Raw genomic sequence first — 14,918 nt, forward strand, 5'->3', positions numbered from 1 at the left:
TGACCCCTCTGCATTTATACCTTAAGACACTGACTGTGTATCCCATTCATCCCTTCTTGCCATGCCCTATCCTGGTTTCTGCTTGTTTGGATCTTAAGACTTAACCCTTCCTTGGATATATGCCAACAGATAGTCATTCCTCCACTTACAAAGAGTGGTCGTTACCACAAGCCTGAGCACGATGTAGGCTCTCTATAACCTTCTAAAGGTTGCCTATTCCTCCTAGGATTATTTAAATTTGGAAATAGTCCTATAGATTCCAAGCAATTGAGTAAATAATGCTAACAAACAAGGCATTGTCTGAGAGGAGATGGAGAGGCAAATGACATTTCCTTTCAATTCTAGACCATGGGTGCTGTCACCTGTAAGAAAGATTGTACTTCCCTGGATCAGTTAAGTGTGGCTGCTTGTGAGAACCTATTAGAATCATAGACCTAAAATAAGAAAAGAAAGGCTGCACTGAGAAGGTCAAGGAGCCCATAGAGACAGTGTTTTCTGTAGCCATAAGGTCAACCCACACATAAGCAGTTTTCCCAGAGATGGTAGTCAATGAACAAAGAGAGTCCAGGTGTCTTGGCTAAAGAGTTCAATGTTCTGAATGATGAGAAGGCAGGGAAATCCACTGAGAGGCAGGGGTTGAGGACTTAGGGAAAATGTGGGGGTAGCAAATGGTACTGGGACTATAGGAGAGACAGAGGTTCTGGTTACTGCCATAGTTTATTCTTCAGAGAAATGTGGTTGATAATATAATGGTTCAGGGAAGAGGGTTGGCAAATAGGAGAAACATTGCCATGGGAACCCACCACCTCCCTCTCCTTGCCTCTCAGCAGGGACAAGATGATGGTACAACTGGACATTATGAAGAATTGCTCTCCCAACTTTCAGTGGTGGACGTGGTATATGAAGTAGTTTCTGCCATGGTGGGAGGTGAAGTGTTCTCGTATTCACCCTCTGGAAGAAAGAAGGGTAGGTATTCAATGGTCAAGCAGTCTGCTGAAACACATTTCTTTGAAGATAACAGATCCACCCAAACCTCAGAGGCAGGGATATTTATGTACTTTAGGAGATGCCCACAAGTCTTCTCTCAGGATGTTTTAAGCCCAGGGAGCAAAGAGATATAAATGTCAGATCTCTTAAGGTTTGGATAAATCAGGCAGACTTGCAAGAGGACAATGGGTGTTGGCAATAGAGGAAGAAGTGGGGGTCCCAGGTTGGAATGGGTACCAGGACTCGGAAGGTATAGTCTCCTTCTGTCTGCTCCCTCACAGTTAGGGGTTCCATAGTCTTTGAGAGCCTAATAGCAAGAAGGGGTGAATATTAGATCCTACCGACTACTCTGATATGCAAGCAGATATTTCCACAGGAGGAAAAGCAGCATTCATAGCCATGAGGGCAATCCCAGGAAGTTCTGCAGATTCTGTAGCATTCAAAGGGGGTGGGTTTCCTTACGCATGTTCTCAGTTTCGGCTCCACTATAACTGAGAAGGAACAAATGAGCAGTGACTCCAAGAAGAATAATTCTCACAATTATCAGCCCCTCTAAGGTCCCAGCACCATTGGGACCACTTGACCATTTCCTTCATTGGTTTCTTTTCTTCTTCTGCCTGCCTGCCTAGGGATCTGGGTGGCCTCTTCCATTCCTAGAGTCAAAACCCAGCTCCGATTCCCTAGCAAACCCAGTAACCATGAAGTCACCTCCATGGAACTGAACATCATAGGACCTTAGTCCTGAAACCCAGTTCTCAGAATGAAGAGGCCCAAGAGATCTTCTAGTCTCCTGCTCTCATTCTATGGGGTGGGAGGAACAGAGTCCCAGAAAAGAGGAGAAACTATCTTGTACTTTCCCCTGTCTGGCTGAGACAGCCTTCCAAACCTAGTTGTTCTCTAGAAAACTTTACTGACAGTTATGGACCCACTATGCTCCCCCTTAATTCAGCAGATTTCAATTCTTTAACCCTAATGATTCTAAAGTTCTCTTGGTCAAGCACACATTTTATTTCTCTTCCCCATGCCCAGTATTCTAAAATACTCAATTCCCTAAACAAAAGGCACATTTCAAGAAGTAATTGGTACCCCTTTCCCAATTCAGTGCTTATCCTTGGAGCCCCTAACTGGAGAACACAAACTCCTCGTGGCTCAAGCTAGGCACCCTCCATGCGGGCTTTGAGCCATATGGAGCTTTCCACTGCTATGGGTTCTCCTCAACAAAAACACTATGTAGCCACCACAGTCCCCACAACACACATAAAAAAACATCACTTCTCATAATATCAGGAGACCATCAAACTTGAGAACTGCACATTCAGCTTTCATAGGTATCCTGGCTTAAAAAGGGAACCAAGTCTTTCACATATGCCAATCCCTGGCTCCTTGTTTTCTACCACCTCTTCAGTTTGAAGATCAACTAGAATACCTACTGTACTCTTGAGGCTTAATTACAGTCCTTTTTTCTCTCATACTTCCTGTCACTGGTGTGATCACCAGGCAGTAGAGTGTCAGCAGCTGGAGAACCAACCACTTCATGATGTTAACTCTGGATGTTTGAGTGTGTGCCTCACAGGAGACCCAGGATTTTACTAGGTCCTGCAGGGGGTAGGGAACAGCTTTGGGGTGTGGAGTTGGGAGAACACGTGACTGGTCTCTCACTGCCCCATTTGGTTCTGCGTCCTCTCCTACATGCACCACTCCTTGCTTGGGCATTCTTGTCTCCTGAGGTTCTTTCCTTCTCATGCTTTCTGCTGCTGTCATTGCAGAAATGAATTCTTCATAATTTATCACTTATTTTAGAAATTTGAGAAACAGAAAAGTACAAAGAAAGCTAGTAAGATACGATCAGTTATCCATTCCCTAGAGAGATAACAGTGTCATTTGTTTTCATAGAAAGATAGTTTTAGAACTAACTTCCTAATAAAAAAAATCATACATATTTATTGTGTATGTATTTTTTTAATTTCTTTTCAGCATAACAGAATTCATTGTTTATGCACCACACCCAGTGCTCCATGCAATACTTGCCCTCCATAGTACCCACCACCAGGCTCACCCAACCTCCCACCCCCCGCCCCTTCAAAACCCTCAGGTTGTTTATGTATTTTAGTATATCTCAAAAGCCATTTAAGAATATCAATAAATGTAAGTAAATTACAATTTATTTATTTTTTTTAAAAATTTTATTTATTTATTTGACAGACAGAGATCACAAGCAGGCAGAGAGGCAGGCAGAGAGAGAGAGAGGAGGAAGCAGGCTCCCTGCGGAGCAGAGAGCCCGATGTGGGGCTCGATCCCAGGACCCCGGGATCATGACCTGAGCCGAAGGCAGAGGCTTTAACCCACTGAGCCACCCAGGCGCCCCAGTAAATTACAATTTAAAAATCACCAGAGACTTTTGAAAACTGATTACAAAATTTGATGTGGAACAACTTTTTCTTTTTCTTTTTTTTCATTAACATATAATGTATTATTTGCTTCAGGGGCACAAGTCTGTGAATCATCAGTCTTACACAATTCACAGCACTCCCCATAGCACATACCCTCCCTAATGTCCATAACCCAGCCACCCTATCCCTCTTCCCCCACCCCCCCAGCAACCTTCAGTTTGTTTCCGGATATTAAGAGTCTCTTATGGTTTGTCTCCCTCCCTGGTCCCATCTTGTTTCATTTTTCCCTCCCTACCCACCACAGCCCCCTGCCCTGCCTCTCCAATTCTTCATATCAGAGAGATCATATGATAATTCTCTTTCTTTGAATGACTTATTTCGCTTAGCCTAATACCCTCTAGTTCCATCCACGTCATTGCAAATGGGAGGATTTTGGTGTTTTGATGGTTGCATAGTGTTCCATTGTGTGTGTGTGTGTGTGTGTGTGTGTGTGTGTGACATCTTTATCCATTCATCTGTTGATAGACATCTAGGTTCTTTTCATAGTTTGGTTATTTATAGCAACATTGTTGCTATAAACATTCAGACTCATGTGCCCCTTCAGATCACTACTTGTATCTTTAGAGTAAATTCCCAGTAGTGCGATGGTGGGTCATAGGATAGCTCTATTTTCCAAACTTTTTTTTTTAAGATTTTATTTATTTATTTGACAGACAGAGATCACAGGTAGGCAGAGAGGCAGGCAGAGAGAGGAGAAAGCAGGCTCCCTGCTGAGCAGAGAGCCCGATGAGGGGCTCGATCCCAGGACTCTGGGATCATGACCTTAGCTGAAGAGGCTTTAACCCACTGAGCCACCCAGGCACCCCTATTTTCCAAACTTTTGAGGAACCTCCGTACTGTTTTGCAGAGTGGCTGCACTAGCTTGCATTCCCACCTACAATATAGGAGGCTTCCCCTTTCTCCACATCCTCACCAACATCTGTCTTTTCCTGACTTATTTTTTTTTAAATTTTATTTATTTATTTGACAGAGAGAGATCACAGTAGACAGAGGCAGGCAGAGAGAGAGAGGGAAGCAGGCTCCCCGCTGAGCAGAGAGCCCGATGCGGGCCTCGATCCCAGGATCCTGAGATCACGACCCGAGCCGAAGGCAGTGGCTCAACTCACTGAGCCACCCAGTCGTCCCTTTTCCTGATTTATTAATTTTAGCCATTCTGACTGGTGTGAGGTATCTCATTGTGGTATTGATTTGTATTTCCCTGATGACAAGTGATGTTGGGCACTTTTTCATGTGTCTGTTGGCCATTTGGATGTCTTCTTTGCAGAAATTTCTGTTCATGTCTTCTGCCCATTTCTCGATTGGATTATTTGTTTTTTGGGTGTTGAGTTTGATAAGTTCTTTATAGATTTTGGATACTGGCCCTTTATCTGATATGTCATTTGCAAACATCTTCTCCCATTCTGTCAGTTGTCTTTTGGTTTTGTTGACTGTTTCCTTTGCTGTGCAAAAGCTTTTGATCTTGATGAAGTCCCAATAGTTCATTTTTGCCCTTGCTTCCCGTGCCTTTGGTGATGTGTCTATGAAGAAGTTGTTGCGACTGAGGTCAAAGAGGTTGCTGCCTGTGTTCTCCTCAAGGATTTTGATGGATTCCTGTCTCACATCGAGATCTTTCATCCATTTTGTGTCTATTTTTGTGTGTTGTGTAAGGAAATGGTTCAGTTTGATTTTTCTGCATGTGGCCGCCCAATTTTCCCAATACCATTTGTTGAAGAGGCTGTCTTTTTTCCATTGGACATTCTTTCCTGCTTTGTCAAAGATTAGTTGACCATAGAGTTAAGGGTCCATTTCTGGGCTCTCTAGTCTGTTCCATTGATCTATATGTCTGTTCTGGTGTCAGTACCATACTGTCTTGATGATTACAGTTTTGTAATAGAGCTTGAAGTCTGGAATTGTGATGCCACCAACTTTGGTTTTCTTTTTCAACATTCTTCTGGCTATTCTGGGTCTTTTCTGGTTCCATGTAAATTCTAGGATTATTTGTTCCATTTCTTTGAAAAAAAAACTGATGGTGTTTTAATAGGGTTTGCATTAAATGTGTAGATTGTTTTGGGTAGCATAGACATTTTCACAATATTTGTTCTTTCAGTCCCATGAGAATGGAATGCTTTTCCACTTCTTTGTGTCTTCCTCAATTTCTTTCATGAGTACTTTAAAGTTTTCTGAGTATAGAGTTTTGCCTCTTTGCTTAGGTTTATTCCTAGGAATAGTATGGTTTTGGGTGCAGTTGTAAATGGGATTGACTCCTTAATTTCTCTTTCTTCTGTCTTGTTATTGGTGTATAGAAAGGCAACTAATTTCTGTGCATTGATTTTATATCCTGACACTTTACTGAATTCCTGTGAGTTCTAGAAATTTGGAGTGGAATCGTTTGGGTTTTCCACATAAAGTATCATATCATCTGCAAAGAGAGAGGCTGACTTTTTCTTTGCCAATTCAGATGCCTTTTATTTCTTTTTGTTGTCTGATTGCTGAGGCTAGGACTTCTAGTATTACGTTGAACAGCAGTGATGATAGTGGACAACACTGCCATGTGGAACAACTTTTTTTTTTAAAGATTTTTATTCATTTATTTGAGAAAGAGAGACAGTGAGAGAGAGCATGAGAGGGGGGAAGTTCAGAGGGAGAAACAGACTCCCCGTGGAGCTGGGAGCCTGATGTGGGACTCAATCCTGAAATCCTGGAATCATGACCTGAGCTGAAGGCAGTTACTTAACCAACTGAGCCACCCAGGTGCCCGGAACAACTCTGAATTTCCACCACCATTGTCTATGTTTCACTAGAATTAGCTCCTAAATGATATCACCACATTTCATTTCTAAAGCTTATTTAATTTACAATTTTTGTAGATATGCTAATTTTATATCATTCAATTCTTTTAAGGTCTTTTTCAGGAGTGACATCAGCAAGATGACTGAGTAAGACCCTCTGTTTGAATTCCCCCCACCCAGGCCCCCACACAACAATTTGGCATTTACTCAGAGACCAAAGTGGAAGCGGCGGATCCATCACCATCCACCAAGGGACCCAGAGGATGGTGTTGGGTCATTGGCATAGAGGCCTCAGTCTTGTCATGGGACCTTGACGTGGCCTGAGAACAGACTCTAACCCCCCTCAGCCATAGTCCAGGAGCCACTGGAGAACACCAACATCTTGGCACAAGTTTGTGGCTTGAGGGCTAGGGGGATTTTCCCACCAGATGTCAGAGAAGAGCATTGTAGAGAGCACTCATACCCATAATTTGGAACTTATTAGAAAAAAAGAAGAGTCAAGTGGGCAAGGGCCAGGGATCCCAAGAAGCAGACCTCCTTCTTCCAAACTCTATGTCCAGGAATATTTCATGCACTGACTGGAGACATCCATGTACAATGATATTTTTCCCCCAGGGTCCGCTGGATGCATTGAGCAGTGAGAGATGTATGTCAGGATTCTAGGTACTTGACTGAGGAGAGTGGACTGTATAGAGACAAAAGGTAGAATCTGGGGACCTGGGTACAAAGATGTGGGAGCAAAAGGAAGGGAACTCTGATGGGGACTGCAAAAGGTGCCACACCTAAAATGATTGAATTGTGGATTCCCAAGACATCACTTTCTATGGCTGGAAAATGATGTTTCTTGCAGGGTTGTCACAGCCCTGCCCAGCATCTGGCTCAGATGCTGGGGTTCTTTAACGGTCTGTTTGAGGAGCACAGTCACTGAGAGTGCCAAGGAGGTTCCTCCCAGGATCTCTGGGACTATTTTGTTCTGGACCATTCAGATGGGTCTGCAATAAAGTTGTTTGGAATTTAGGAAAACAGCAGGACTTTCCCTTGCTTTTGTTCTCTGTATATTTTATAACCCATATTTTATAAACATAGACACACACACACACACACACACACACACACACACACACTCGGGAGGTGAGCATGCACCTAGCAGAGAGCTGGACAATGGCATTCTGGAAGCTGATATTGGGAAGGGACATGGTTATGAATCAAAACTGGCAAGTATGAGGGGTGCAGAGAGGATGAAGACATGGTGAAATCCCAGAGACCAGCTCCAGAGTGATAACAGGACATCTAACCTAGTGCTCAATCACCAGCACTCTATCTTGACCACAACCCATTTCTTCCATAAGGAAGAAAGTTATAGGGGCCCTTGGTGGCTCACTGGGTTAAAGCCTCTGCCTTGGGCTCAGGTCATGATCCCAGGGTCCTGGGATTGAGCCCTGCATCTGGCTCTCTGCTCAGCAGGGAGCCTTCTTCCCTTCCTCTCTCTCTGCCTGCCTTTCTGCCTACTTGTGATCTCTGTCAAATAAATAAATAAATAATTTTTTTAATGTTTCCAGAGCTGTATTTGCCATAGTGTGAAGACTCCAATGGAGACCTGAGAGAATGTTGAGCCCAGAATGCTGTCCTACGGTTAGAATAACTTGTCGTTATTCATATGTCTTTCTCTCTCTCTCTTTATTTATTTATTTATTTATTTATTATCATTTTTTAAAATTTATTTTCGGCATAACAGTATTCATTGTTTTTGTACCACACCCAGTGATCCATGCAATCCGTGCCCTCTCTAATACCCACCAGCTGGTTCCCCCAACCTCCTACCCCCCCACCTCTTCAAACCCTTCAGATTGTTTTTCAGAGTCCATAGTCTCTCATGGTTCACCTCCCCTTCCAATTTCCCCCAACTCCCTTATCCTAACTCCCCATGTCCTCCATGCTATTTGTTATGTTCCACAAATAAGTGAAACCATATGATAATTGACTCTCTCTGCTTGACTTATTTCACTCAGCATAATCTCTTCCAGTCCCATCCATGTTGCTACAAAAGTTGGGTATTCATCCTTTCTGATGGAGGCATAATACTCCATAGTGTATATGGACCACATCTTCCTTATCCATTCGTCCGTTGAAGGGCATCTTGGTTCTTTCCACAGTTTGGCGACCGTGGCCATTGCTGCTATAAACACTGGGGTACAGATGGCCCTTCTTTTCACTACATCTGTATCTTTGGGGTAAATACCCAGTATTTGTGGGTCATAGGGAAGCTATGCAGGGTCATAGGGAAGCTCTATTTTTAATTTCTTGAGGAATCTCCACACTGTTCTCCAAAGAAGCTGCACAAAAAAAAAGTTATAGCTCCTCAGAGTAGGAAAAAAACAATTTTCGTTTTTTATTGTGTTATGTTAGTCCCCATATAGTACATCATTAGTTTTTGATATAGGGTTCCATGATTCATTGTTGGCATATAACACCCAGTGCTCCATGCAATCCATGTCCTCCTTAATACTTATCACCAGGCTCACCCATCCCCCCACCCCCTCCCTTCTAAAATCCACTTTGTTTTAACTTCCTGTGCTAAGACGCATGAATGTTACTTCAGTACTCGCTCTGAAGATAAGCTGAGCCCAAGATGCTTAGCAGGTCCTGTCCTACATTGTCACCAGGCTCCTAATCATCAGTGCATAAGGATGCACCTGAACAACTGCCAGGAGTTGACTCATGATCCAAGGCACTGTCTGTACTCCTGACCGATGCTCCATGTTGGCTTCCACTCTTCCACTCCACATTCCAAAGGCACAGCTCTTCCCCAAATAGAGTCCTGGGATCTGCATTCCCATTTCTCTATCTCAGCCTCTTTTCACACATGGCATCACCCACTTTTGATCCCATCTCTATGCTTCTTTCCTTTATGTTCAATGACTAGAGCCCCCTTTCTATAACTGCATAGCTCCCAGTTTTCCCCAGTAAAGTACTCTGTTTAGTCCTGTGCCTCTGAGGCTGAATAATTCACATCTGTTGGTACATTGCACTTTGCAGAGAGTAAAGGTTCATTTAGACTCTTATGACGCCATTTAAAGGAGTGAAAACTGTCAGAACCTTGAGAATTGAGAGTTCCAAGAACACAGTTATCCTCCTCTGTTTCTTCAAAAAATTGCAAGACACTTTTAAGACAAGGGTCTAATTGGCCACAGCAACTTTTTTCAAGACATGGAAATAAGTCAAGCAGAGAGAGTCAATTATCATATGGTTTCACTTATTTGTGGAGCATAACAAATAGCATGGAGGACAAGGGGAGTTAGAGAGGAGAAGGGAGTTGGGGGAAATTGGAAGGGGAGGTGAACCATGAGAGATTATGGACTCTGAAAAACAATCTCAGGGTTTTGAAGGGGCGGGGGGTGGGAGGTTGGGGGAACCAGGTGGTGGGTATTGGAGAGGGCACGGATTGCATGGAGCACTGGGTGTGGTGCAAAAACAATGAATACTGTTATGTTGAAAAGAAATTTTAAAAAATTAAAAATTAAAAATTAAAAAAATGTTTTAAAACATTAAAACATAAAAAGATATGGTCCATATACACAATGGAATATTGATTCTGCATCAGAAATGATGAATACCCAACTTTTGTATCAACATGGACGGGACTGGAGGAGATTATGCTGAGTGAATAAGTCAAGCAGAGAAAGTCAATTATCATATGGTTTCACTTACTTTTGGAGCATAAGGAATAACACAGAGGACATTAGGAGAAGGAAAGGAAAAGTGAAATGGGGGAAATCTGAGTGGGAGACGAACCATGAGAGACTGTGGACTGTGAGAAACAAACTGAGGGTTTGGGAGGGGATGGGGGTAGGGGGTTAGGTGAGCTTGGTGGTGGGTATTAAGGAGTGCATGTATTGCAGGGAGCACTGGGTGTGGTGCTTAAACAATGAATTTTGGAATACTGAAAAAATAAAATTAAATTAAAAAAAAGAAAAATAGAAAATTCTCAACATAGTATATTGTCTAGATAATCAGTAATTGGTACAATGCAAATGCTTGAAAATAGGCATTTTTTTTAAGATTTTATTTATTTGACAGAGAGAGATCACAAGTAGACAGAGAGGCAGGCAAAGAGAGAGGGGGAAGCAGGATCCCCGCCAAGCAGAGAGCCCAATGTGGGGCTTGATGCGGGGCTCATCCCAGGACCCTGGGATCATGACCTGAGCCGAAGGCAAAGGCTTAACCCACTGAGCTACCCAGGCTCCCCAATAGGCATTTATTTTGAGTAAGACGTGTGTGATTATGGAAAGCCACATTGTGAAATATTTACCTCATTAAATGAGGGCGGGACAAGATGGGTAACAATACGTGGATGATTCCAAATGTGAGAAAACAACAGATTGCTTATATTAAGTCTGCAAAAAAAAAAATAGAATTATATTAAGAACAGACACATGTTAATTCTCTGCAGATAGATTATCATAATTTTTTAAAAAATGATAACTTTTCACTTTTTCTGTAAATTGTCTTATAATTTAAAATGTAGGAAAAAATGTTTGCAAAGGATGGGATTAGTCATGTGAGAGCAGGAATCCTCTGCAGAAGCCCAAGTCCCACAGACAACAGGCTGTGTTAAGGGCAAGCAAAGGGGAGGAAATAGAGCTCCTTGTTTGGCAAGTGGAAGCAGGGAGGAGCCCAGGATAATGACCCAGCTCTCCAGGGAAGTCTGTGCCAGACTGAGAGCTCTCCACTCTGGCCAGAGGCATGCCAACCCAGGCTCTGCTGCTTCTCTTCCTCCTCTGTGAGCTTCTGCTGCAGGCCCAGGGAGGGCACCGGAAACTGAAGACGATGCAGAGTAGGTGATGGACTAGGGGACAGGGAGGGGAAGGGGGCCAGGAGGCTCTGTGTCCCTTCTGAGGAAGACCTGGGTATTGGAACCTTGTTACACATCCTGCTCGGACCACAGCACTACGAAGACTGTGGGTCCTCCCAAACCATGGCTCTCTGGCCCTTTTATCCAGCCCTGGGAACAGTGATGGGGGTGGAGGGGAACTACATCTTTTGCTTCTCCATTCCTAATACCCAGACACAAACACCACATACAGTAGTGAAAGGTACATCATGGGCTGAGAGTCACGTGGGGAAACGAAACAACTGTTCTTAGATTTCTGCACATATGTGACACATTACATGCACAAATGTTGGTGGGAATAGGTGTAGAATGAAAGGACCATGGGAAAGCAAGTTTTGGGGTGTACAAGGTCAAGTCAAAGTTATCATCAGAGAGACCAGGATGGTGGCAGTGGAAGGGAAATAATGCAAGTGGCAAAATCTGGGAAGAGGCAAGGGCCCTGGAGAAAGTGACAGCGACAGGAGAGAGGGGGCAGAGTGGCAAGTCACCTTCCTCTCTAGACCCTGCAGATTCTGGAGAGTGGAGGGGGTTTGTAGGATGTCTCAGTCTCTGCTGAGTTCTCAGAGTGTAGATTCTATGGGAGGCATCACCAAGGCCATGACTAACATGGGAGACAGGGTCCTGGTTGCAGAGTACCCAGAGGACCTGGGAAGGCCAGGTATTGAGATCTGTTGAGGAAGAGTCAGGAGTTATAGGATTTAAGATACTACCAATCACCACAATTGAGTAAAGGGCAGAAAGTGATTTCCCTGAAAAGTCCAAGAGTGTCATATGTGGGACCTGGGTTCTGGGGTCTTTGGGAGAGGCTTTAAGCTTGAAGGGAGTGCTCTCACGGGATCTGGTTGCACTGACCCTGTTCCTGCTCTGTTTCAGAAATAGAGCTGATCAAAGAAATCGAGGTCTGTGAAAAGCATACCAACATATATATGTGCAGACGCCCCTGTGAATATCACCAAGATTGTCAAGCAAATAACATATGTTGTTCAACCTTCTGTGGGAATATTTGCATGAGCCTGCAGTGAGTGGGTGAGAGGGCTGGGCCACTCCCTCAAACCTCTATTCATGCCAAGGCATGGGGACCTCAGAACCCAGGCAAAAGGATATCAACAGGAATGCACCCACTCCACTGTCTAAACTATTTGTTCCTGTCAAATAAAACAGAACAAATGTCCACAGACCTGCCTACTTTAGTCTCAGTGCTTGTGATCATTGAGGACCCCGTGCAGACCCCAGAGGGTCCCCTCTCTGGGTCCAGGTCTCTGATCTCTCTCCCCTTGTCATTCTTCTGTATTCTCTCTCCTGTTGGTTCCTGCACCGTTGCCAAGTCCTGGAGGCCCAGGACTCATTGTTGATCTGCTTACTGAGCCAGTACACCCAGGGGAGAAACTTCTCATGTGTGGTATCTCCCAATGCTAACCAGAACATTCCCCAGCCTAGAGTCAAGAGGGCCAAGTTAAACATGAGGCAAATGGAGACTAGATCCTGGTCACAGAGTAGGGGGTCCCCAGGGAGGCCTCTTCTTAAACTTGTCCCACCCTCACCCCATTCTTCCCATTCTCCTTGTGAGGTTCAGATTACTGTCCCTTTACAATGAAGAAAACCAATCCAAGGGAAGTCAAGTGACATGCTTAAAGCAAAAGAGAATGAGAGGTCATGATGCGGCTAGAGGAGGATGTTTGTCTGGACCCTTGGTTTGCTCAGCGCCTAAACCCAATACTTGCATTTCAGATAACTTCCTATAGTTCCTTAATTAGGCACCCTGGGTTTGTCATGACACAAACTACTACCAGAGGTGGCAGTGGGGCACACTTTGTGAGTGAAGGCATCAGTATGGACCCACTTGTGAGCATGGGGGCTCCCAAAGGATGGAAATGAGGCAGGAATTGACCATTATCATTGTGTATGATATGCAGAAGATACTTCTAGAGTTCTCCCATGTGCACTGACATAGAGAAGGAGCATGGCTGGAGCATGAAAAGAGAATAATGACTGCAGAAGGAATGACAACCATGAGGCTGTGTGTCTGTCAGACAGACCAGCCTGATCAACAATTCTCCACAGGTTGAAACTTGTCTTTTTGGACACCCAGGTCATGGCAGAATTTACAGGTGCTCCCTCCTCTGCCTCCATGAGAGTCAAGGCCTTGCCAGGGTCCCTACTCCTCCACTCAACCTAGGTGCTCCCTCCTCTGCCTCCATGAGAGTCAAGGCCTTGCCAGGGTCCCTACTCCTCCACTCAACCTACCATGGAACACACAACTGTTCCATAGGACAGAACACCAAGTGCTGGACAGGCAAACACTCCTCCTAGTCAAAGCATTCAAGGCATAGATTCTGAGTCCACTGGGACAGGGTGGAGTGTCCAGAGAACTCTGTGGAACACAGGCCAGGACACCAGTTATCATGATGAAGAAGAGCAGTTGCTTCCAGTAGAATTCATGGTTGAGGGGCTCATGACAGTGGCAAGAAATATGTCACCTGGCATCATGGAGTACCCACATGGTAGGGAGCACTGGTTGTAGATGTGGGAGGTCACTCCCTATGTGGGCCCTGGCAAGTAAACTTTCCTCTCTTAATAGTCTCTCCCAGGGTGTTTGGGGCCTGGCCAAGCCCTGGGATGATGCTTGCAGAGTCAGGCTGTGTGAGGAAGCACTCCTGCAGAGCATGCCCTTACCGCCCACCTGTGTCTGATAATGTCTGTGCTGCTGGTTGATCATAATCTCTTTCCTAAGGTCTCCTGGTCCAAGTGCTGGTTGATGGTGATCTCTTTCCTAAGATCTCCTGGTCCAAGGGTAGGTCCGAGGAGAGATGGAGAAGCTCCTCTGATACCAGGAGCCCTGGAATGCTTCTGAGATGGGCCAGAGGCTCTGGTCTGAGAGAGGCAGGTTTCCTCCTCTGGGCAATCCTTCACTGATGCCCAGCAGGAATCACTGGACTGGAGTAACACTGCACACCTGCCTCCAGCAAGGTCTGCCTGCCTCCTGGAGCTCTTCCCACTTGACTCCATGGACTCTTGCTTGTGGCTCATATCATTATCTCAGGGTCCTGAGATAGAGCTCACCTCAGTCTCATGCTCATCAGGGGGGTCTTCTTGGGATTTTCTCCCTCTACCTCTTGCCCTCCCCCTGCTCAGTCTGTCTCTCTCTCTCAGAGAAATAGATAAATCTTTTTAAAAAATGCAAATACCTGTGGCTAAGCAATCACTAGGATTTCTAGAGAGTTCAGGAATAGGGACTATGAGAGCAGACACCAACAATACAAGCTTACAGTTTTAGAAGAACACATAGGCACATTACAGATCAAAAATATGTATGCAGGTATTATGTATATGTGTAATATATGTGTGTGCATGTATACATATAATCATATATAATAATATGTACATACACACAATAATTGTATGTATGTATACCTAAATCCATATCCTTATATGGACATGTATATATACACATCTACATGCATATGTATGCCTGTCTGTATATATGTGTGTGTATATGTGTATGTCTGTATATATTATGTATCTATACCTGTATGTGTTTATATACATGTATATGTGTATATATATGAATGTGTTTATATATGTATGTGTGTGTATGTATATGTATATGTATATGTGTGTGTCTGTATAAAATATGGAGAGAGCAAAAGTAAGAGCAAAGATGTGCTGTTTTCCTAAATTCTACAAAGCTTTATTGCAAACCCATCTGAATAGTCCAGAACAAAGTGTGGCAGAAATCCTGGGAGGAACCTCCTTGGCACTCTCAGTGACTGTGCTACTCAAACAGACCGTTAAAGAACCCCAGCATCTGAGCCAGATGCTGGG

General features: G+C 44.1%; 2 protein-coding genes across 2 annotated transcripts; one reads left to right on the forward strand and one right to left on the reverse strand.

The window, feature by feature from the left end:
* Positions 1-732: 732 nt before the first annotated feature.
* LOC125108385 (WAP four-disulfide core domain protein 10A-like) lies at positions 733-2,546 on the reverse strand. Its single transcript, XM_047744129.1, has 3 exons — positions 2,418-2,546; positions 1,329-1,478; positions 733-951 (listed from the first exon to the last, which is right to left on the reverse strand). The coding sequence occupies exons 1-3, from the start codon at positions 2,521-2,523 to the stop codon at positions 857-859; spliced, it is 351 nt and encodes a 116-aa protein (XP_047600085.1). The 5' UTR covers positions 2,524-2,546; the 3' UTR covers positions 733-856.
* Positions 2,547-10,947: 8,401 nt separating this feature from the next.
* LOC125109897 (WAP four-disulfide core domain protein 10A-like) lies at positions 10,948-12,118 on the forward strand. The gene is made up of 2 exons (XM_047746983.1): positions 10,948-11,039; positions 11,970-12,118. The coding sequence occupies exons 1-2, from the start codon at positions 10,949-10,951 to the stop codon at positions 12,116-12,118; spliced, it is 240 nt and encodes a 79-aa protein (XP_047602939.1). The 5' UTR covers position 10,948.
* Positions 12,119-14,918: the final 2,800 nt, after the last annotated feature.

Source organism: Lutra lutra, chromosome 9, assembly GCF_902655055.1.
Source record: "Lutra lutra chromosome 9, mLutLut1.2, whole genome shotgun sequence".
NCBI classification, from domain to species: domain Eukaryota; kingdom Metazoa; phylum Chordata; class Mammalia; order Carnivora; family Mustelidae; genus Lutra; species Lutra lutra.

Excerpts from the sequence above, each read along its gene's own strand:
- LOC125108385 (XM_047744129.1), bottom strand. The coding sequence starts at position 2,523 with ATGAAGTGGTTGGTTCTCCAGCTGCTGACACTCTACTGCCTGGTGATC. Across the intron at positions 1,479-2,417 it reads AATTAAGCCTCAAGAGTACA|TTATAGTGGAGCCGAAACTG; the intron begins GTAGGTATTCTA and ends GTTCCTTCTCAG. Across the intron at positions 952-1,328 it reads CTTGCATATCAGAGTAGTCG|AGGGTGAATACGAGAACACT; the intron begins GTAGGATCTAAT and ends TCTTTCTTCCAG.
- LOC125109897 (XM_047746983.1), top strand. The coding sequence starts at position 10,949 with ATGCCAACCCAGGCTCTGCTGCTTCTCTTCCTCCTCTGTGAGCTTCTG. Across the intron at positions 11,040-11,969 it reads GAAACTGAAGACGATGCAGA|AAATAGAGCTGATCAAAGAA; the intron begins GTAGGTGATGGA and ends GCTCTGTTTCAG.